General features: G+C 38.1%; 1 protein-coding gene across 2 annotated transcripts in view; it reads right to left on the bottom strand.

Moving 5' to 3' along the window:
- ncam2 (neural cell adhesion molecule 2) overlaps positions 1-20,335 on the bottom strand; it is a 54,965-nt gene extending 34,630 nt beyond the window's left edge. For both annotated transcript variants that reach the window (XM_073845773.1, XM_073845774.1), the window contains exons 1-5: positions 20,178-20,335; positions 13,790-13,935; positions 6,715-6,865; positions 4,137-4,324; positions 2,619-2,715 (exon numbers count right to left, since the gene is read on the bottom strand). In XM_073845773.1, the coding sequence (XP_073701874.1) occupies positions 2,619-2,715; positions 4,137-4,324; positions 6,715-6,865; positions 13,790-13,935; positions 20,178-20,301 (706 nt within the window). In that variant the 5' untranslated portion in view covers positions 20,302-20,335. The remainder of the gene's footprint in view (positions 1-2,618; positions 2,716-4,136; positions 4,325-6,714; positions 6,866-13,789; positions 13,936-20,177) is intronic.
- Between the last annotated feature and the right edge of the window lie 1,745 nt (positions 20,336-22,080).

The following is a 22,080-nucleotide window of genomic DNA, read 5'->3' as shown; positions in this document are numbered from 1 at the left end:
TACACAAATACATCATGGTAACACAGACAAAATCTGATAAGCTAAAGCACTTGGTGCGTGGGATACATACAATTTTATGAATGTTATTTGTTTGAATTGAAGTGTTTCTTCAGAAGTAGATTCAGTACAGGCTTACTCATAACTCATAAAAGCACCAAAATTAGCTCATAATCATGAGGTAACACAAAGCCCCCCCCCCAAAAAAAAACATGTTATATCCTGCCTAAACCTCTCCAGCGTGTCCTTTACAATAGGTGACACGGCATAGTTTCAGACATTCTTAGCCATCTTTTATGCTTTGTTTTTTTGCCCTGCCATGTCAGAGAACACAAACTGCTCTGAATAACAAGCATCTGAAAATGGGAGAGCCGAGACCGCTGATGGAGAGAGAAATAGCAAATGAAACAGAGAAAGGCAGCAGGAAGACAGAGAGAAACAAATTCTGTGTACGTAAAAGAGGATCATGGAGGGGAAGTGCCAGTGAGCGAGACAGTGGGACAGAGTGAGACATATGGGAGAGGACGCTAAGACAGACAGAAAAGAGAAGTCATGCCACAAAATCCACTTCCACCTTTGCCTGTCTGCTAGTACAAGGTATAAAAGAAGTTACAACTAAAACAAGCATATACACACAAAAACATGTGTTTTTATTGTGTAAAGACACAAACAATATAGTGGACAACAATCCGTCAGAGTGATCTGCATTATATTCGACGGCTGCTGCCATAAGCTCTTCAAAGCTTGAGTAACTCGAAACACGTTATTGCTAGGATGTTTGAAAGCTAAGCGTGTTTACTTCCAGTGTTGCCACGGTGTTGAGGCCGATACAAAAGTCATTATTATCTGCTGAGGAGATTACATGTACGTGGACAGGCTTTGACAAGAGCGAGAGTGGCTGGGATTTCTAATGTACCTAAAATCCATTCAAGCCTTAAAGGTGAAGTACATAATTCCTAGGACACCAAGCGGAATTGAAATCAGTCTGCCAAAAGTTCTTAACAACCCATTTGCCAATACTCAGGCAAACAGATAGTCTCGTCCCAAACTTGTGTCATTGGTTAAGCAGGAAATTGACATTTTAGGGTGTGTTCACACTTGTCATGTTTGGTTCAATTAAATTAACTCTGGTACGATTGCTCTGTTAGTGTGTGTCATCTGAACCCTGGTGCGCACCAAACAAAGTGGACCAAGACCATTTAAAAGATGGGTCTCTGTCCACTTCCAAATGAACTCTGGTGCGGTTCGAATGAAATATGAACGCAACACGGACCGAATTCTTCAAAACGAACCAACAGCAGCAAGTAATGACAAAGTGCAACAAGATTTCATGAAGGGAACAAGTGGTGTGTCCAAAACAAAAGGAGTAGAGGGCAAACATGGAGCAACACGGAGCTAACGTGCCTTTTCTTGAGCTCTTTGTAAGTTTGCAAATGTTGAAATTTTAAAATGTACCCCTTGGGAAGCTATAACGGGGTTGTTTAGAAAAGGGGCCCATCTAAATTTACCCCAAATCCTACAAAGCCTAAAGGAAAGCTCAAAACTTCATGAAACCTGGTGAGCACATGCAACTGTCTTGGTGTTAAAAAACGAAATATTTCTATGGTAAATTACCTGGATTTGCCAAAAAATTTATTTAAATAATTAATTTAGGTGGTTATAGCCACAATGTCTCTTTCCTATTGTGCTTAAATGCCTTAAGCGCTTAAACCCCGGTAATCGCTGCTTGCAGCTACATTATTTCTTCTTATTAAAGTTACAAAAGTGATTTAGTCAAGACCAGTGAGAGATTTTCTCTCTTTTCTTGTTTAATTAACATGAATGCTGTCACTTTAAGAGCTGCCCAGATCCAACATGCTGTTATATGTTTTCTTTCTCAGCTGTTTGCTTTCACTTTTAGACTTTAAATTGAACCTAAACGGGCATTTGTAACACATTGTGTATATTTAACCGGTCAAGGCCTTCAAGCTGCAAAATAGCTCCCATGCTTTATGAGCAATGTCTTCATGTGTGTGCGCTACTTTGACAGAGCTCAGAAACAGTCTCTCAGATAGCAAAATTAGTTCTTTCACTGCTGATTGCATTTCATTGGCCCAAAATCACTTGTTTTTAAACCATAATGCTTAAAAACATGTGCAAACTTCTATGTTTTCATGACTATGTAGCACAGAAGCATCACTGAGCATATAACCGCGGTAGAGACGATAGTCAAAAATTCCTACCAGTTGACAAATTTCTAGCAGTTAACAGTGTCTACTGGTATATCGGCAACCCCTACTCTTCAGTAGTGAGTTTAGAATTATCTCTTTGTTTAAATAATGGCAGATGTTTGGTAGAGTGTTTTGGAAACAATAACTCTTCTTTTTAATTTTACTTCAAATCAAAGAAATTACAAACTTCACCTTTAAGGCTTGAAAGAGCCATAGTGACATTGTTCACAACCCTCTGGAGTTTCTACAAATTACTTATATATAATTGTCTCTACATGTTAAACTGGAATAACAGCAAGTGTTTAAACAAACTTCACCTTTCAAACACTCCTATGTCCCAATTCTCACGCAGCTTTATACTGACAGACAGTTTAATCATATGGATTAGTTGAACCTGTGGTAAACACTCACCTGCCTGTGCTAGGATGAACTCCTGAAAGCGCATCCCAATGTTGTTTCTGGCTGTGCAGTTGTAACGTCCAAAATCTCTGTCTGACATTGGGGTAACCTGAGGACCATGGTTGTGTTAGCGTGATCATACATTCATTTTTCTGACATCACATGCATGTCTTTTTAAACATCTATTATCAGCTGCTGTTGTTCTTGTGTTCATTTGAAACTAATCATGTTTAGTAAACATAACTGCCAAGGACACATCTGTTTCCAGAGAAACAAATTGTTGTTGAGTCTTGTCTAGGTCAGATGAGTTTTCTGCTTGCACCAGCACAAATAATCTTCTCTGTCCAGTGTTTTTCTCATATCATTGATATACAAATATAGTTTGGTAACACTTTACAATAAGGTTCTATTAGTTATTATACATAAAAAAACAATGAACAATAGATTTCTCACACTATTTATTAATCTTTGTTAATTAATGAAAATATAGTTGTTCATTGTTTGTTCATGTTAGTTCACAGTGCATTAACAAACAAATTTTTTTGATTTTATTAATAACTGTATTAACTAACATGAACTAACAATAGACAATACATTTATTACAGTATTTAATAATAATACAGTATTTTGTTAATGTTAGTTCACAAAAATACGTGAAGGTACAAAAATACAGTTGTTCATTGCTTGTTCTAGGCCTAGATGTCATTAATGTCTAACTTCCCACTCTTATCTAGTTGAGCAAACACACACACACACACACACACACACACACACACACTGGTTTACATGTTTTATGGGGACATTCCATAGGCGTAATGGTTTTTATACTGTACAAACCGTACTTTCTATCGCCCTACACCTACCCTACACCTAAACCTAGCCCTCACAGGAGATTGTGCAAACTTTTACTTCATCAAAAAAACTCATTGTGCATGATTTATAAGCCTGTTTCCTCATGGGGACCTGAGAAATGTCCCCACAAGGTCAAAATCTACTGGTATTCCTATCCTTGTGGACACACACACACACACACACACACACACACACACATGTTTGTTTTTGTGAATTGTGGGGACATTCCATAGACGTAATGGTTTTTATACTGTACAAACGATATTTGCTATCACCCTACACCTTCCCTACACCTAAACCTAGCCCTCACAGGAGACTGTGCATATCTTTACATTCTCAAAAAAACGTATTCTGTATGATTTATAAGCCTTTTGAAAAGTGGGGACATGGGCAATGTCCTCATAAGTCACCCTCTCCTTGTAATACCTATGTCATACCCATGTTATTACACCAATTTGTGTCCTGATATGTCACAAAAACAAACACACACACACACACACACACACACACACACACACACACACACACACACACACACACACACACACACACACACACACACACACACACACACACACACACACACACACACACACACACACACACACACACACACATATCCAATAGGAGTGAGAAAAATGTTAAAAACAGGAACCAGCAGTGGGTGGGTTACTGTACCTCGAGGAGTGATCTGCCGGGGGCACTGTGTACACGCATGTTTCCAGCACCCTCACTGGGGATGGTCAACTTTTCCCGTCTCCACAGCATTGTGGCCGGAGGGTTAGACATAACATCACAGCTGATGTTGACCGGGTTCCCTTCCCACGAGAAAAATATAGTGTGGTTGGTCTGGAACTTTGGAGCATCTGTGAAGAGAACGGTAAAGTCATCCATCAAAAACTCATTCAAGATTAGCTGCCCAAAGTCTAAATTAAATTCGAGCATGTACCAGGCAGGTAGGAGCTTCCACATATGCATTAACAGAACGCTTTATCACAGACTTTTCTTTCACCTGGGTAAAATGGGCTCCTAATCAAAGTGAATCTGAAGCATGGCTACTTCTCGCCGGTTGCCTCTAATTTTTCAAAACAGCCTGCATAAACTCAAACCCCTGCTTCCCCCACAATGCAGTGGGTGGTGGAAGATTTCATTTGGCATTATGTTGGAGAGACGCAATGAGGCAGAGAGTGTGAGATAGAGAGTACTGTGGTATTGGGAAATGCTGCATTATATGTGATTTCTCAGTCTTACACCCACACCAGCGCACACACACATAGACACAGAGAAACAGCACACACAATCACACCCATTTTTTCCATTAAAGAGATTGATGCAGCCTACAGTGTCACATCGGTGACGGATTGAGACGGAATGAATGGGTATATTAGCAACCCTGCTAGATGGTCGGTTCCAGTGCACCCCATAATGAGATATATATCTACCCTTCTGCTGCTACTGGTTCTGAGGATATAGGATACAGAAATGTAAACTGAATTAAATATCATTTTCAGTATAGATCACCAACAAATGTTTGGTAAATAAAGAAGGCAAGGGAGGCGGCTCAAAATATTGAATGAGAAAAAAGGGAAAAAGCATGAGGTGGGTTTTTTTTAATCTCAGTGTTAAAAATGAAGAATTACTGGGGGAAAGTCACATGACAGGAGGCAATGCCTCCAACACGATTTGATTGGATATGACTGGTTATGTTCGGCTGTGATTGGTTCATGCGATAAATCCCGCCTCTTGTGTTCCTTTGAATTTCGCATTTATGAATCTGTCTGAATTAACAATATAATGGCGTTAATGTAAAGACTAATTAAAAAAGTAAACAACTCACACACTTAGAGATAAGCACTTTGTTACATAAAAATAAGACTTAAAATGTCATGAAAACATGAGTTGTGGGAGTTTTTAGTGAGTAATATGTTTGGTGAAATTTAAAGTAAATCTCAGTGTCTGTGGCCAATGTATACCAAGCTTTGATGATCCGAAAAATAAAAAATAGTCAAAAGTTACTATTAAAAAGCATAGCTGAACATAACCTCACAAATAAAATATACTGTTTAAGCTGTTACTGCTATTGTTACTGTTAAAAACACTAAGTTGTTGAGATTCACACTTGGCTTTAATAAAAAGAATATTGATAACATTGTTAATGTAAAATATACATACATACAGTTGAGGTCAGAAGTTTACATCCCCCTTTCAGAACCTACAAAATGTTAGTTATTTTACCAAAATAAGAGGGATCATACAAAATGCATGGTATTGTTTATTTATTACTGACCCGAGTAAGATATTTCACATTAAAGATGTTTACATATAGTCGACAAGCAGAAATAATTAAAAATTACCCCGTTTAAAAGTTTCCATCTCCTTGATTTTTAATACTGTGCTGTTACCTGAATGATCCACAGCTGTGTTTTTTTTAACAGTTAAACTACCTGCCGTTCTTCAGAAAAAACCTTTAGGTCATGCATTTTTGTGTACTTGAACCCTTTCAAACAATGACTGTATGATTTTGAGATTTATCTTTTCACACTGAGGACAACTGAGGGACTCATATGCAACTATTACAGAAGGTTCAAACGCTCAGTGATGCATCATGAGCCAAGGGTGAAAACGTTTTGAATTTTAAGATCAGAGTAAAAAACTTATGGGGAACATGTAACTACCTCTGAAGGGCTGTACTAAATGATAATAATAAAATATGATATTTAGGCAAAATAAGAAAAATGTATCTCCATTCTGTCCAAAACAAGGGACGCATAAACAACTATCACTAAACAAACAACAACAAAAAACTCAGCTCTGGATCATTCAGGTTACAACACAGTATTAAAAATCAAGGGGATGTAAACTTTTGAACAGGATCATTTTTTTTATAAATTAAACTTTTATTTTCTCTTGTGGACTATATGTAAACATATTTTATGTTAAATATATTATTCAGGTAAGTACTAAATAAACATTGACATACATTTTGTATGACCTCTCTTATATTTTGGTAAAATAATTAACAGATTCTGAAAGGGGGGCGGGGGGGGGGGGGGTGTAAACTTTTGACCTCAACTGTATGTATGTATATATTTTACGTTAGAAATATACTTACAATTATTTATATAGTTCCAACCTTTCAGTGAATAAATAGTCTTAATTAGTTCAATTTAATGATTAATTATACATCTTCCCAGTTCAGTTTACTGCAAGGTGTGACTAATCAAATTAAAATTCCAGCAATATTTAGACCACTCACATTCAATATCCAGAAACATGCTCTTCTGATGTCCACCGATCCTGCTAAGAGCTTCACAGTCAAAACGTCCCCAGTCAGACAGCTTGACTCCAACAATAGTCAGCATGGATTCGCCATAACGGCCTCGCACCTCCACACGGCCGTCTGGACTCTGAAAAGAACATGACATGCTTCACTTATTTGAAAAACAGACGAACCCGATAATCACAGTGTCAAGGTTGTAGGATTAAGTATAAAATCGTGTAATAGCAACATGTGGGGATTAAGGCATGACTCATGAGGACTGCTTTTTTAGAGGATTCATGTGAGGGAAGGGTGCAGAGAGGCTTTTAACACACCTCAAGTGTTTCATCTGCTTTTCCCTCACATTTTTCATGGCAAATGAGTACAGAACCATTTCTGACTTGTGAACATGGCTTTGGGAGTACAATGTTCAACAGTGGTATTTCTACTAGTTCGTAGTTCTTCCACAGGGACACATATTCACGTTAGGACTGCGTCATATCCTGATCCCATTACTCCCTCTAAATAAAGAACATAAATCTATAAAACACGATTAACGGATGTTATTAAAAAACAGTGTTATATAAGAGGTGTTATATAGCATAAAACAGTATTGTGATACTAGGCACCAATGTTGCCAAAGAATAGAAGATGCAAAAGAGTTCATTAGCATAACTGTAGGTGATACTGTGCATACAGGCTCTGTGCCAAAGCAAGCAGCCTATGCAGGCAGGATTTTAAGCCATTATATGTGTGCTACAATATAAAGGCTTTTCCAAAAGGTAGGAAGCGTAATTATGCCGCCCTCAAAGACACCTTCTAGACAAATTCTAAAGCAGCATGAAATGAGCAGAAAATGCAATTCCAAACTAAGTGCGAAGAAAATCAATCCAAGATGGTTACTGTTCAAAAAGTATTGGGTTTGTCTTGGTTTTTTAAATTTTATTTTATTTTATTATTTATTATTCAGCAAGTGAAATCAGCAATGTTAAAAAAGCATCTACCATCTATTTTTTGCTGGTTCAAAACCCACCGGAAACAATAAAAAAACGCTCACCACCTGATCAAGAATAGACTGTCTTAGGCACCACCAGGGTCTAATTTATTAAAACAAATGAATGTATTAATTTATATAGTCTACAGTTTTAACAGTTTGGGGTCAGTAAGATGTTTTTTTTAAAGAAATGAATACTTTTAACCAGCAAGGAAGCAATAAAATATTTAAAAGTGACAGTAAAGACTTTTACATTGTTACATTTTTTTTTTTCAAATTAAGGCTGTTCTTTTGAAATTTCTACTTGTGACAGAATTCTGAAAAAAAAAAGGTTTTCACTAAACTATTAAGCAGCACAACTGGTTCAAATGTTGTAATAAAACAGTGTAATAACACTGTAATAACATTGTAGTAACATAATAGGTAGAAATTTATCTTGAACACCAAATCAGCATATAATGATTTCTAAAGGGTCATGTGACACTGAAGACTGGAGTAATGGCTTGGCCATCACAAGAATATATTTCATTGTAAAATACTTTTACAAGCTATTTTAAATAATAACAGTATTTCAAAATATTACTGTGTTCACTGTATTTTTGATCAGATAAATGCAGCCTTGGTGAGCACAAGAGACTTCTTTCAAAAACATTTTAAAAATCTTACTGACTGCAAACTTCTCAGGCTCATTGGAGATACATGCCTCTATATACATTCAGGCAAAACTGAGAACAGTACGGTTACATAATACAGTAAATGTAGTATATTTATCAAAGAATACTCAAAAAATATATTGTAATTTTCACAAAAATGTTAAGCAGCACAACTGTTCCCATTTTTTAACTATGACTTTATTTCGAACATGTAAAAATAATAAAATAATAAAATAAAATAATAAAAACTAATAAACAAAACAAAATAAAACAAAACAAAAGTGAAAAGTGGTAGGAAGAAGCATAAGCTTATTTAATCCAACCCTTCTCCACTTCTTGTTAATAATCATCAAGTTAGCTTCAAAATTAAGTCATCTTAATCTTAACACATTCAATTCTTAAAGGAGTAGTTCACTTTCAGAACAAAAATTTACAGATAATGTACTCACCCCCTTGTCATCCAAGATGTTCATGTCTTTCTTTCTTCAGTTAAAAAGAAAATATGATTTTTGAGCAAAACATTTCAGGATTTCTCTCCATATAATGGACTTCTATGGTGCCCCCGAGTTTGAACTTCCAAAATGCAGTTTAAATGCAGCTTCAAAGGGCTCTAAATGATCCCATCTGAGGAAGAAGGGTCTTATCTAGCGGAACGATTGGTTATTTTCTAAAACATTTACAATTTATATACTTTTAAATCTCTGCACAGAGCACACACAAAGCTAGACAAGACAAGCATTTGAGGTTAAAAAGTATATAAATTTAAATTGTGTTTTTTTTGGAAAATAACAGATTGTTTTGCTAGATATAATCCCTTTTCCTCGGCTGGGTTCGTTTAGAGCCATTTGAAGCTGCATTTTGGAAGTTCAAACTCGGGGGCACCATAGAAGTCCATTATATGGAGAGAAATCCTGAAATGTTTTCCTCAAAAAAACATAATTTCCTTACGACTGAGGAAAGAAAGAAATGAACGTCTTGGATGACAAGGGGGTGAGGACATTATCCGTACATTTTTGTTCTGAAAGTGAACTACTTCTTTAATACATTATTTACAATTTACAATTTACTACATATATAATTATATGCATGTAAAAAAAAACATACATAAAAACAAATAACTAAATCTGTATGATGAACACCTTTTCAAATCCCTTCTTCCTTCCTGTATCTTGTGAAAACCATATTTTTATGCTGCTTTTTGAAGAGTATTTTTACGCTTGGGGTACTGCATTGTTAGCTAAGCACCATACTTATGCCAACCTCTTCTAAAATGAACAGAAATGTCCCTTTGTGTGGAGACTGTACGCCTACTTCCCAAAATGTTAACTAATGCAACTGCATTTCACTTAGATGTCTTCAGAAGACTGAACACTAAAACTACCACAGCTTCAACTCATCTAGGCTTTTTTAAATCCGCGAGAGGATATGAAAGCCATAGGACGGCATGGTCCCAAACTAAATTATTACCACTGAGTACGCTGTCTGTCCGTAAAGAGCTGCAAACAATCCAAGACCTTTACAAACACAGATCTCTGACTGTTTAACCATCTTAAAAGCAAACAAGTCGAGGAGACATCACACAGGTCTCTGTTTCGCCGACCACAACACTGCTCTGATGTAAATCAACTCTTCAGTTTTTTTCCCACTGCCCTCTGAAGCGTTCCCTGCATAATAAACAGTAGAGGGATGTGTGGCGGTGTCAGTTTTGATTAGTGAGAGTGAGCAGTAGTGTGGTTAACGAGAGGCAGTGCATGATGACAGTTTTGAGTCCTGTCTTCCTGTCTCAACACCCCGCTCATCATCTGAGCTGACCAAAATTGCCCTCAGTCAGTCACTAATCTCCACACTCACGCTGACACATGCATCACACCAGCCAGACCCATTTCCCAGCCGCTTCCTGCTGAAAGAAACAGGTCACACCAGCTTAAAGGGATAATTCACCCCCAAAAATGAAAATTCTGCCATCATTTACTCGCCCTCATGTCTTTCAAACCCATGACTTTCTTTTTTACGGTGGAACACAAAAGAAGAAATTCACTGGCTTTCTATGCAATTACAATGAAAGGCTTTCAAGCTTCAAAAAAGATGGAAAAGCATCATGAAAGTATCATAAAAGCAACCCATATGATTTGTGCATTGTGTTTCAAGTCTTTTGAAGCCATGCAAAAGCTTTGTGTTAGAAACAGAGAAATCACTGACACCAGATCAATAAGTCACAGGTTGAACTTAAGGACTGGGTCAGTTTGATTTGTAAGCAAATCATTTAGACCAATTCATTCAAAAGATTTGTTCAAATGAATGATTCTTTCACTGCTTTTTTTTCATAAACTTGCCAAACTCACCATTTCATCATGAAAACACCAGAGAAATGGCTTGATGTGAAGAATTCCAGTGATTAAGTTTAATCTGGGTCTGTTTGTCAAAGCAATCTGTCAAATTGCTACAGAAGATTTGGAATATCATGTACCAGTCATCACTACTTTTGTGCGTTTTGTCATCTGACAACCTCTTTTCCCATTCACTTTTATTATTTTGAAAAGAGTGTCCCAAGATGTTCTTCAGAAATCTTCTTTTTGTGTTCCATGGAACAAAGACAGTCATTTCTAAGTGAATGGTTTTTGGAACATGGTAGCTATTACTTGCTGGTTCAAAACGGCCCACTGGGAACGACAAAACAAGGCCCAGCACCTGATCAAGAATAGACTAGACTATATGACATACTCTACATTTCAAATGTTTGGGGTCAGTAAGATGTTAAATTTTTAATTCATCAAAGATGCATTAAAATATTCAAAAGTGACAGCAAAGACTTATTTCTTTCTGCTGTTCTTCTGAAATTCCTATTCATGACAGAATTCTGGAAAAAAATATCAGTTTCCACAAAAATATTAAGCAGCACTGGTTTCAACATTGTAATTAGAAATTGTAATAACATTGTAATAACATAATAATACGAAACATTTCTTGAGCACCAAATCAGCATATCAGAATGATTTCTAAAGGATCATGTGATACAAATACTTTAGAATAAAAAAAGTTATTTTAAATATATTTCAAAATATGTTTGTGTTCACAATATGCTTGATCAGATAAATGCTGCCATTTTAAAATTCTTACTGACTGCAAACTTTTCAATATAGGCTCATTAGAAATATGCACCTCTATATGCATTTCTGAAAAACTAAAAAACATATGTATGAATTGCTGCAGTTTTAATTTGAAATGAACACTAGAGGCAGTAAAACTCTGACAACTTTTATTCCTTTTCACCCAAAGTATGATTTACATGTACAGAGTTTTGATTAATAAAGCCTGATTTTCAAACAATTACTTGAAGAATATTATGTAATGACTTTTTACATACAATTTTAACATCCTGCGCAATTTGAAAACAAATACTTTTAAACATTGCCATCACATATACAGCTTCATATGCAAGTTTTCTAATTCAGTAGGTTTGCTTGGAAGCTCACGCAATATGGTGAAACTACGGTTCGACAAAACAGCTCAAATCCGCATAAAGAACTTAAAATAGCACAGCTGCATTAACAAATTAATTTTTATATCACTTTTACATTTGTTAACACTCTCGGATATGTTTAGGACACTCCCCGGATATTTCAATTCTGAACAGCTGCAATACCTAGCTCAAACAGTGTAATACAAATGCAGCAATACGTGCCCGTACCATCATAATAAAAACATGCCACAGTCACGTATTGAATGTGTGTTTTAGAGCCACTCTCTGGACATTTCACTTTGAAACTGCCGTGAAATAAAAAGAGCTGTAGAGTATCTGTAAATACACAGTTTAAAAGGAAGGAACTTTTATGCGTTTGTGCCCACCCAAATAAAAAATGTAAAGTTTTCTATGCAGCCCCCCATTCTATAATTACGCTATACCCTAGGCATATACTTCAGCAAGAAACCATATAAAAACCATGTTAAACCAGATTTAGCTATATTTTTTAAAGTACTAAAAGTTTAATTTGGGTTTTGTGCATGTAGACATCCAGTGAGTCATATCATACTGACTGTTAATTGGCCCCCACAGACTGTACTAAAGTGCCAAATGTCAAATCTCTCACCGCCATTCAGCTCATTCCTAGCAGTGAATTGGTGTCCATTTTGAACTCTTACTTTAAGCATTCAGAGTAAAACGGAGGGGAGGAAAGAGGCTCCCAGATCAATTGTTTGCAACTTTGGAATTCAGAGCAGGTTCGGTCCCGGCCCCTGCGTAATTGTAGCAGACTAACTCCCGTACCTTACCTCCACATCCCCACACCTCTGAAAGAGCAGCTTAAATCAAACTCATTTTGTTCATATTGAGTGGCGGCAAGCGTCGCTGCTCTCCTACACCTCTTTGTATGAATCCTCTTTCATTTCCCAGCCATGCAGGCTATTCTAATCGCTATCCGAGCAGCTCTCGCTAGATTAACTGTGATGGGGAGTCTTTTCACAGTTCCTCCCTGGAGTCAGGCTCCGTTTGCCTCCATTGTTGACGCCAACAACCCACCTTTCACAGAATTCTAATGATCTTTGACAGTTTCTGTTCCCATCATCTTTCCCGCCTGGCCACTGCAATCGCATTTGCCATTCTGCAGGCCGCATTCGCATTCAGCACAGACACGGAGCATGCCGGTAGGAAATGCAGAGCATTACTGGTGCACAGGAAGCCTTCTTCAGCCTTCAAATGCTACACAGACTGAGCGTGCCTCAGGGCTGTGTCTCTGCATGCTAGTCTATTATATCCTCTAATGTCCATGACTATTACAGTGGGCGTGAGCAAAGACTGAACGTTACACATATCTGGCAGTTAATGTGCTGGTAAAATGCTGCACTGTTTTGTGACTAAGAGGAAATGGCAGTTGAAATAACCTATTCAGGCTTTCTACTTCAAAATGTCATGTTTAATCCAATGTTTTTTGTGATTTGTTTCCAAATTTTCTAGCAATTTCTGACTGAAAATTGGTCAATTGTTTCAGTGTACATGTGTTCTTGGAAATAGTTTATGGTACACTATAAAAAAGTACAGCAGATGCCCATTAGAGCAAAGTGCTTGCTGTCCTAAACTTATTATAACATTGCATTAATACTGATCACATGAAGAAAAAAGACTAGTTTAGTGCCAGTAAAATTACCCCCAAAATTTTCATTTTAAATAAATGAATATTCAACATTGATTACATTAAGAAATCAGAATATGATTTCTGAAGGATCTGGAGTAATGGCTGCTGAAAATTCAGCTTTGCCATCACAGGAATAAATCAGACTTTAAAATATATTAGATTTTTGTAAATTTGTGTAATATTTCACAACACTGTCAAATAAATGCAGCTTTTGTGAGCATAATAGATTAAAAAAACAAACATTAAAACACCTTAATCATTGTTATATCTCTATATCTCTAAGAATCAAATTATACCTTATCTCCATCTGAAAAGCTGTGCCCATCACTTGCTCTCCTCCAGGAGATTTCAGGCAAAGGTTCACCTTCAGCCTTGCAGGAGATCATAGCAGCACTGCCCTCCACAGCCGTCACGTTCCTTAGCTTAGTAATGTGGGGCTGGACTGCAGAGAAATGTGACAAAGACAAAAGAGAAACAGAGAACTTGAAAAAACAACAAAAAAACAACAACACTCAAGCTTAGTTTACATTAGTCATATGATTTCCACCACTGACTGCTTTTACATGTGCAATAACATTACATGTGTACATAAAATACAATAGCTGAAAAGTATTTAAAGGGACAGTTCACCCAAAAAGGGAAAATTCTGTCATTAAGTACTCATGTCGTTTCAAACCTGTAAGATCTTCGTTCATCTTCAAATTAATGTCATTTCAATGAAATCTGAGAGCTCTCTGACCCTGCATAGACAGCATCGCAACTACCACGTTCAAGGACTTATGATAAGGTATAATAAGGACATTGTTAAAATAGTCCTTGTGACTTCAGTGGTTCGACCGTAATGTAATGAAGCAATGACTCTTGTGAACACACATTAAGGACTGACACAGAAGAGAAGAAATTGTTGCATAAAGTCACTATTTTTGTTTTCTTGTGCACAAAAAGTACTCTCGTAACTTCATAACATTACGGTTGAACCACTGATGTCACATGGACTATTTTATTGATGTTCTTACTACCTTTCTGGGCCTTGAACATGGTAGTTGCATTGCTGTCTATGCAGGATCAGAAAGCTCTCAGATTTCATCAAAACTATCATAATTGTTCCAAAGATGAACAAACGCCCAAGGGTTTTGGAACGACATAATGGTGAGCAATTAATGACAAAATTTCATTTTCGGGTGAACTATCCCTTCAAAGATCTTTTCATTTTGAGAAAAGAGATGTAGAATATGTCTCTAGGAGCTTTGCATCATCTATTAAAAATGTATTCATATTCCTTTGGAAGCTCTGAAATATAATCGTCTGCTCAATAAAGATTTCTCTTTCAAGAGAGTACATATTGCACTTGGGTAACGATTCAGTAAATATCAGACTGAACTTTGCGTCAACAACATCATTCTGGTCTGACAATCAAAAATCCTTCATGGGCACCCAGCTGGAAGAGAAAACAACAGAATATTGCAGAAAGGTCAGCATTTTGCTGTCTGGAGTTCAGAAAAAGAAGCAGCACATTGACAAGCACAACACATCTATTGCTATCTGAATCTAACAGGCTCCCACTGGTAAATAAACATTAGTAAATTGCAGGGGTTGTGTGGCATAGGAATACTTAAGATTCTCATCATAAATCTATGATAAGGCTTGTCTTGTGTAGCAACGCTCATTAGTAGGGTAACTGATGTACAACAGCGGCAGCCTTCAAGCAAAGAGGTGACACCATCGCAGCGTTTAACCTGATAAATATACATCAAAAAATGCTTTCCCGCAGGGTGCACAATAATAGTGGATAAATAAAAGAGAACAGTAGAATGGTGGGAGAAAATCTTATCAGCACAATCTCTTTCTCTTGCTATGTTGACATTAGGGATTGAATCAACTAACAATTAAATCTAAGAAATGAGCATAATCCTGACGATAAAGACTGATTTGCATTTAGATGTTCTTCACGAACTACATGATTCATGCAAACAGACGCCTAAAATTGACTTTTCAACAACTTTTTAAACATATTTGTCAATAGACAGCAAGTGCAACCCATGGTTTACACAATGTCAAAGAGTTTCATTTCACACTTTGAACAATAATCATTATTTAAGAAGATTACTAAAATACAGCTGGGACCCACAAACATATCAGTAAAGCACAAAACGGTGCTGAGATAAAGCGTGGTGAGATAATCCAGCTCCAGAACCTTGGGATGCCTTTCATTAAAGCCAAAAACAAGTTTTACGCGCATGCAGGAAATGCAGAAGACGTGCCTAGCTGAGTGGAAACCCTAGCAGCCCCGTCTCTGTTAGCTGTCAGGGGTCATAAAGGAAAGTTACAACTCAGATTCACACCACGCTTTGCAAAACAAAACTCCCATCCAATAACGGAGGCTCATTTAAATGAGTTGCTTTGAAGAATACCCTTTGCTTGCGCATGGAAAGGATTCTGATGACTAAAGAATAAATCTCCATACATTTACATGAGCAGACAAGGTGCTATCTGAATAATCGGTGAAATTGTTGGCAGCTTCATGAAAATCGAAATCGAAATTCCTTGCCATAAAGAATATGTCATCCATTCGCATGTAATTTAGGTCATCTGTTTATGGAAGAAAAGCATGTCGCATGGCCGGACTGGAGAGAGTGAAGCTCAGGGATGTACTGTACCTGTCAATCACCATTCAAAACATCAGGTTTCCTGCTGTTGCACTATCCATAAAGATAGAAAGCTTTTACTTAGTGTAGTTCAAATTTAGTCTTAATTTTGCTCTCAGGATCCACAGATGCTGACAATTATGACTGACACAGTGGCCCAGGGGATGAGTCTTTGAGACTGTAAAAATGTCAACAAGCTGAAAAACGTATTTTGAGGTAATGTGTTAAAAAGGATTTGATACAATTGGTATTGAAAAAAGTATCTTTTAAGAACCAGCATCAAAGTCAATATATCGGTAAACTTTCTCAAGCACCAAACCAGCATATTAAAATGTTTTTTTTAAAGAATCATGTGACAATGGAGACAGGAGTAATGGCTGCTGAAAATTTAGCTTGGCCATCACAGGAATAAATTACCTTTTTAAATATATAAATAAAAATAATATATGTAAAATAGTAATAACATTTCATAATATTATTGTCACATTTCACGTCTGTTTTTGTCTCCCCCTGTCATTTTGTGATCATTTGGTTTAGTCCTCGTTTGTGTAATCACCGTCACCTGTGTTTAATTATGAGTTACCCTTTATAAGTCTGTCCTTGAGTTCAGTGTATTGTCGGTCCTTAACATTGTGTGTGAAAGTGTTCCTGCCTGTTCCTGCCTGTTCCTGCCTTGTTCCTCTTGGAGAATTAGATTAAATATATTGTTATTTGTGAATATCGTCTATCGTCTCGTCTCGTCCTGCACGCACCCCTGACAGAAGGACCGACTGAAACAGTTCACGGCATTTTCCCCTGCGTTTTGGTTTTTCGTTTTTTCTCAGTGTTTGTTTTTTTTTTTTTTTCTTTATGGATAACCCTGCTGTTTTCATCATCCTCATGGAGCAGGGGAACCGTTCTCTCAAGGACCATACCAGAGACTTTGTGCAACTCATACCACTCACGCACTACCCGGACAGCTGCCTGTGCACGTTCTTTCGCAATGGACTAAACATCACCACCAAAGCGCGGCTGTCCGGGGAGGGTCCTCGAGAGGACATTGCCGATTACATCGAGTGGATGCTGGCGTCCTGTGGATCATCTTGGACTATCGGCATCGTCGAGGAGGACGTCAGCCCCACTCAAGTCCCAGAGAGCAGCCAACCATCACCCCGACAAGGAGTTTGAACCCGAGCGCACCGCGGAGGCGGAGGCGGAGCCTGAGCTGCGAGCGACAGAGCCAGAGTCCTCTCCGGCTGATCAGGTGCGTGAGCCGGTTTCTACATCTGCGACGGTGGATTGCGACGTGGAGCAAGTGAGGGAAATGGAGAGCCCTGCCCACTGCAATACCGCTGGGGGTGAGATGGATAACTCTGGGGACTTAATCGACTTCTTCTCCGAAGTTGTGGATTATGAATCATGTGATTTAATAGACTTTTTCTCTGAGCCACTGGCTTACATAAACTTCCCACCCACCCGCCCTCTTCTGTCTGAATCTGCCTGGTCCCCGCTGGTTCCACCCAGCCATCCTGAATCCCCGCTGGTTCCGCCCAGCCGTCCTGAGTCCCCGCTGGTTCCGCCCAGCCATCCAGAGTCTTCCAGGTCATCAGTCAGTCCCCTTGCTCACCCTTAGCCCACCATCTATGCAGTGGGCTCGCCGCAGGGATGCCAGCTAACATCGGTGGCATGGCTGGAGGATCCCTCAGCTCCGCCTCCAGCCTCCGAGCCCAGATCTCCACCTCAGCCCTCCGACCCTGCGGCTCCACCACGGCTCTCAACGCCCTCATCTCCACCGTTGCCCGTCGGTCCACCAGCTCCACCGGGCTCCATCGTCTTTACGGCTCCACCCTGGTCAGTCGTCACCCCAACGTCACCTCAGGACTCTGTTCCTCCGGCTGCGCCTCATCACGCCGTCCCACCGGCTCCTAGGGACTCCTCCCTCCTGAGGGCACAGCCTACATCCTCTGTCGCTCCGGCTCCGCCGCGGACCTCCGGACCTCCGCCTCCGCTGTCAGAGCCTCCTGTTCTGCCTTGGCCCTCCGGATCCGCGGTGTCGCCCTGGATCTTCGGCTCTCCATCTCCGCCTTGGGTTCCTCTGCCAGCTGCTCCGCCTCTGTCGGTCGGCCCCCTGGAGTTGGCGGTCCTTCCTCCACCATGGCTCCTCCCTCCGTCGGCTCCACCGTGGGCCGTCATCCTGGCTGCTATCTGGGTCCTGCTCTCCTGCTTCAGGTCCCTCCTGTTTCCTCCCTGGCTCCTCCCACCGTCGTCGCCCCCTTGGACTGTCTTTTTTGTCACCTGGACTTTTGTTTTTGTCCCCCTCCAAGGGTTGCGTCCTCCGCCAAAGCCTCCTCCCATGGACTCTTATTTTTCTGTCATTTTGCCCCTCTTGTCATTTTTTGTTTCTGTCTTTCCACGGCGCGAGGACGCGCCTATTCGGAGGGGGGCGTAATGTCACATTTCACGTCTGTTTTTGTCTCCCCCTGTCATTTTGTGATCATTTGGTTTAGTCCTCGTTTGTGTAATCACCGTCACCTGTGTTTAATTATGAGTTACCCTTTATAAGTCTGTCCTTGAGTTCAGTGTATTGTCGGTCCTTAACGTTGTGTGATGTGTGTGAAAGTGTTCCTGCCTTGTTCCTCTTGGAGAATTAGATTAAATATATTGTTATTTGTGAATATCGTCTCGTCTCGTCCTGCATGCACCCCTGACAATTATACTGTTTTTACAATATTTTGATCAAATAATTGTGGCCTTGGTGAGCATAAGAGACTTCAACACCATAAAAAAATTTACATATGCCAAACAAAACATTTTATAATGCTTATAATCATATTACAGTTACTTTTTATGGGTTACATGATTACATATTATGTAAACAAAGGCAGTAAATCATTTTTAATTTATTGACTCTCCCTAATTCTTCTTTGTCTGGACATTTTTTTTTTATTGTTAATTGTTAAGGTCATTTAAAGCAGGGATTTCCAAACATTTCTGTCAGCCATACTCCTTTGACTTAAGATATTTACTTGATATATTCTGAAGAAAGTTAATAGTTCAATAATTTAGCAACACTCTTATTTATTTTTTAATTTAATTATTAGCTTTTTACCAAATTACAAACCCACTGCAGTTCTTACATTAAACCCAGTTTGAGAGAGACTTGGTTTAATGTAATTGTTCATGCATTTTATGATGTTGATATCAAAAATGGTATATATATATATATTTTGTCTTTTTGCTTTTTTATATCAATATTGTATGTTAAATTGTATGTTTAAAACAATTTAGATAAAAAAGTAATCTAAAAGTAATCTAAAAAGTAGTCAGAATACATTACCTACAATGAGTAACCTGTAGATTACTTTACAAATTATGTGACCCTGGACCACAAAACCAGTCATAAGTGTCATTTTTTTTTTAAATTGAGATTTGTACAACTTACACTGAATAAATAAGATTTTTGGTATAAAACAAATCGATAATTTTGTTCCATGCAATGTATTTTTGGCTATTGCTACAAATATGCCCATGCTACTTAAGACTTTAGGGTCACATATATATAAACCTTGGTAATTTCAGAAGCTAATGAGCTGATTTTTCATACTTATGGTTTTGTTGCACATGTAAACATAGCCTACTCAATGACCAGCAACTACAATTATCACAACATGACACAAAACTCAGAAGGAACAACAAACACAGTAACACCAGTGCAAAATATGCAGTGAAACAGTAAACAATAAGGTTCTATTTAGCATGATTTATTCATGCTGTTGTACATGCTGGTCACATGTTACATCACAACAACAACTTCTGTGTAATGTGTCACAGTGCTGAGCAAAAATGAAAAAAAAAAAAATAGCACATATTCCTGACAAATACTGGCATTTTCCTCTCATTATATACTAGTCTGTGGCTTGAGATGATTAATTTTCAAATAATAAGGTTTTTAGGTAGCTCGAACAATAATTTGACAGGACAGCAAGCACGCTTAGTTTGACAGGTAACATCCTATTTAATGGATATAGAGTTATGTAACACAATAAAAAAGTGCTCTCACCAAAAACCTTGAGAAACAGTTCGTGCTCAACTTCTCCCGCCTTGTTAGAGGCTTTGCAGGTGTAGGAGCCCCCGTCGTCCTGCTGAATGTTTCGAACTGTGAGCGTCGTACCTCGAGCTCTCATTACGTACCGCTCCGATTCCTGAAGCTGCACTCCCTTCCTGACAAACCACACATATACAACACATGTCAGTTGAACAAAGCCTAAATTCTCAACACTGTGGTATTATTCATATCGCAAGGAGAAACCCTCCCTGACCAGCCAATCAAAAATATTATACATAATGCAGATATAGGAAGCAAAGAAATGCCAGGTGATGGGTTATTCATCATTCATGGAGATTCAGATTATTCTGTTACATTCAATATACATACAGTATAGGTATGCAGTCGACATGGAGAGAGAATAATGAAATATTTTCGGAGGAGATTACAGCGCAGCTTCAGACTGTCATAATGTTAGGAGAGGAATGAACGGAAATGAAATCTATTTAAAGCAGAGAGACCTGTGTGGCTACAGGAAATGGGGAGAAGGGAATCAAATCACGCTCTCTCGGGCTATAAACACAGAGTCAACAGAGAGACGCAAACAGACGGATGCTTCATTCCAGTAGCTGCTTACAACAAAATTGTTCAAACTGAGCAGATGTTTCTCAGCCAGAGGACATTACAACACACTAATTGTTGTGACACTAATTGTACACAAGTCTCACCAGTGCAACCAAGTGCAGTGCTCAAGGGCATGATGCTAAAAAGCAGGTTTGTGATCTTAGCCACTTCCCATTCTCCAGGTTGTCCCTTATTGGAATTAAAGGGATAGTTCACCCAAAAATGAAAATTTTGTCAATAATTACTCAGCCTCATGTCATTTCAAACTCATAAGACACTGATCTTCGGAACACAAATTAAGAATTTTTTGATGAAATCCGAGAGCTTTTTGTGTGCAAAGAAAACAACACTTTGAAAGAAACCGTTGAATTATGTAGGTTTTTTGCTTTCTTTGCGCACAAAAGTATTCTCGTAGCTTCATATCATTACGATTGAACCAGTGATGGCACATGGACTATTTCAACAATGTTTTTTACATTTCTGGGCCTTGAACATGGTAGTTGCATTGCTTTCCAGAAAGCTCTCTGATTTGATCAAAAATACCTTAATTTGTGTTCTGAAGATGAACGAAGGTCTAAATGAGGGTAATTAATGACAAAATCTTATTTTTGGGTGAACTATCCCTTTAACTCTATTATGTATGTTTTAGCAGCCAATTGGGAAGGAGCAGATCGATCAATCAATCCATCATCCATTGATCGTTTGATCTACTGTTCTATCTATTTATCCATCCATCTAGGTAAGTGACCTCTTTTAACATTAAAAATGGACAAAAATGTACCTGTAACTGGTTAATTTTACTAGTTACTTGTTTTGTTCATATAAATATTAATGTAGTGTAACACATTTTCCATATAGTGTAGTAATAAAAACAAATGGGTCGTTTTAAAGGAGGTTGAATGTTATTTGTTTTGCAGGTAAAAGAAAAGAAAAGAAAAAGAGTAAAACGATTTACTTTAAGCTTTGTTTAGAGTAAAATCAGTAACATTTTACAATAAGGTTCATTAGTTCACATTAGTTAACTGCATTTGTTAACATGAACTAAGAATTAGAAATTATTATATAGCATGTATTAACCCTCTGGGGTCTGAGGGTGTTTTGGGGCCCTGAAGAAATTTTGACATGCCTTGACATTTGTGCTTTTTTCAATATGTTAAAAACATATTAATATCGTAAATCTAAACACATTGTAATCAGCACAAAGTGGACTACAAAAATATGTAAGCAGCATGAATGTACATTTTTGAGTTTTTGAGAAAACAACGTTTATGCGTGCTTAGTGAAAAACTACATT

Source organism: Garra rufa, chromosome 8, assembly GCF_049309525.1.
Source record: "Garra rufa chromosome 8, GarRuf1.0, whole genome shotgun sequence".
Taxonomy (NCBI): Eukaryota; Metazoa; Chordata; class Actinopteri; order Cypriniformes; family Cyprinidae; genus Garra; species Garra rufa.
This window is presented reverse-complemented; position numbering and strand designations above follow the sequence as displayed.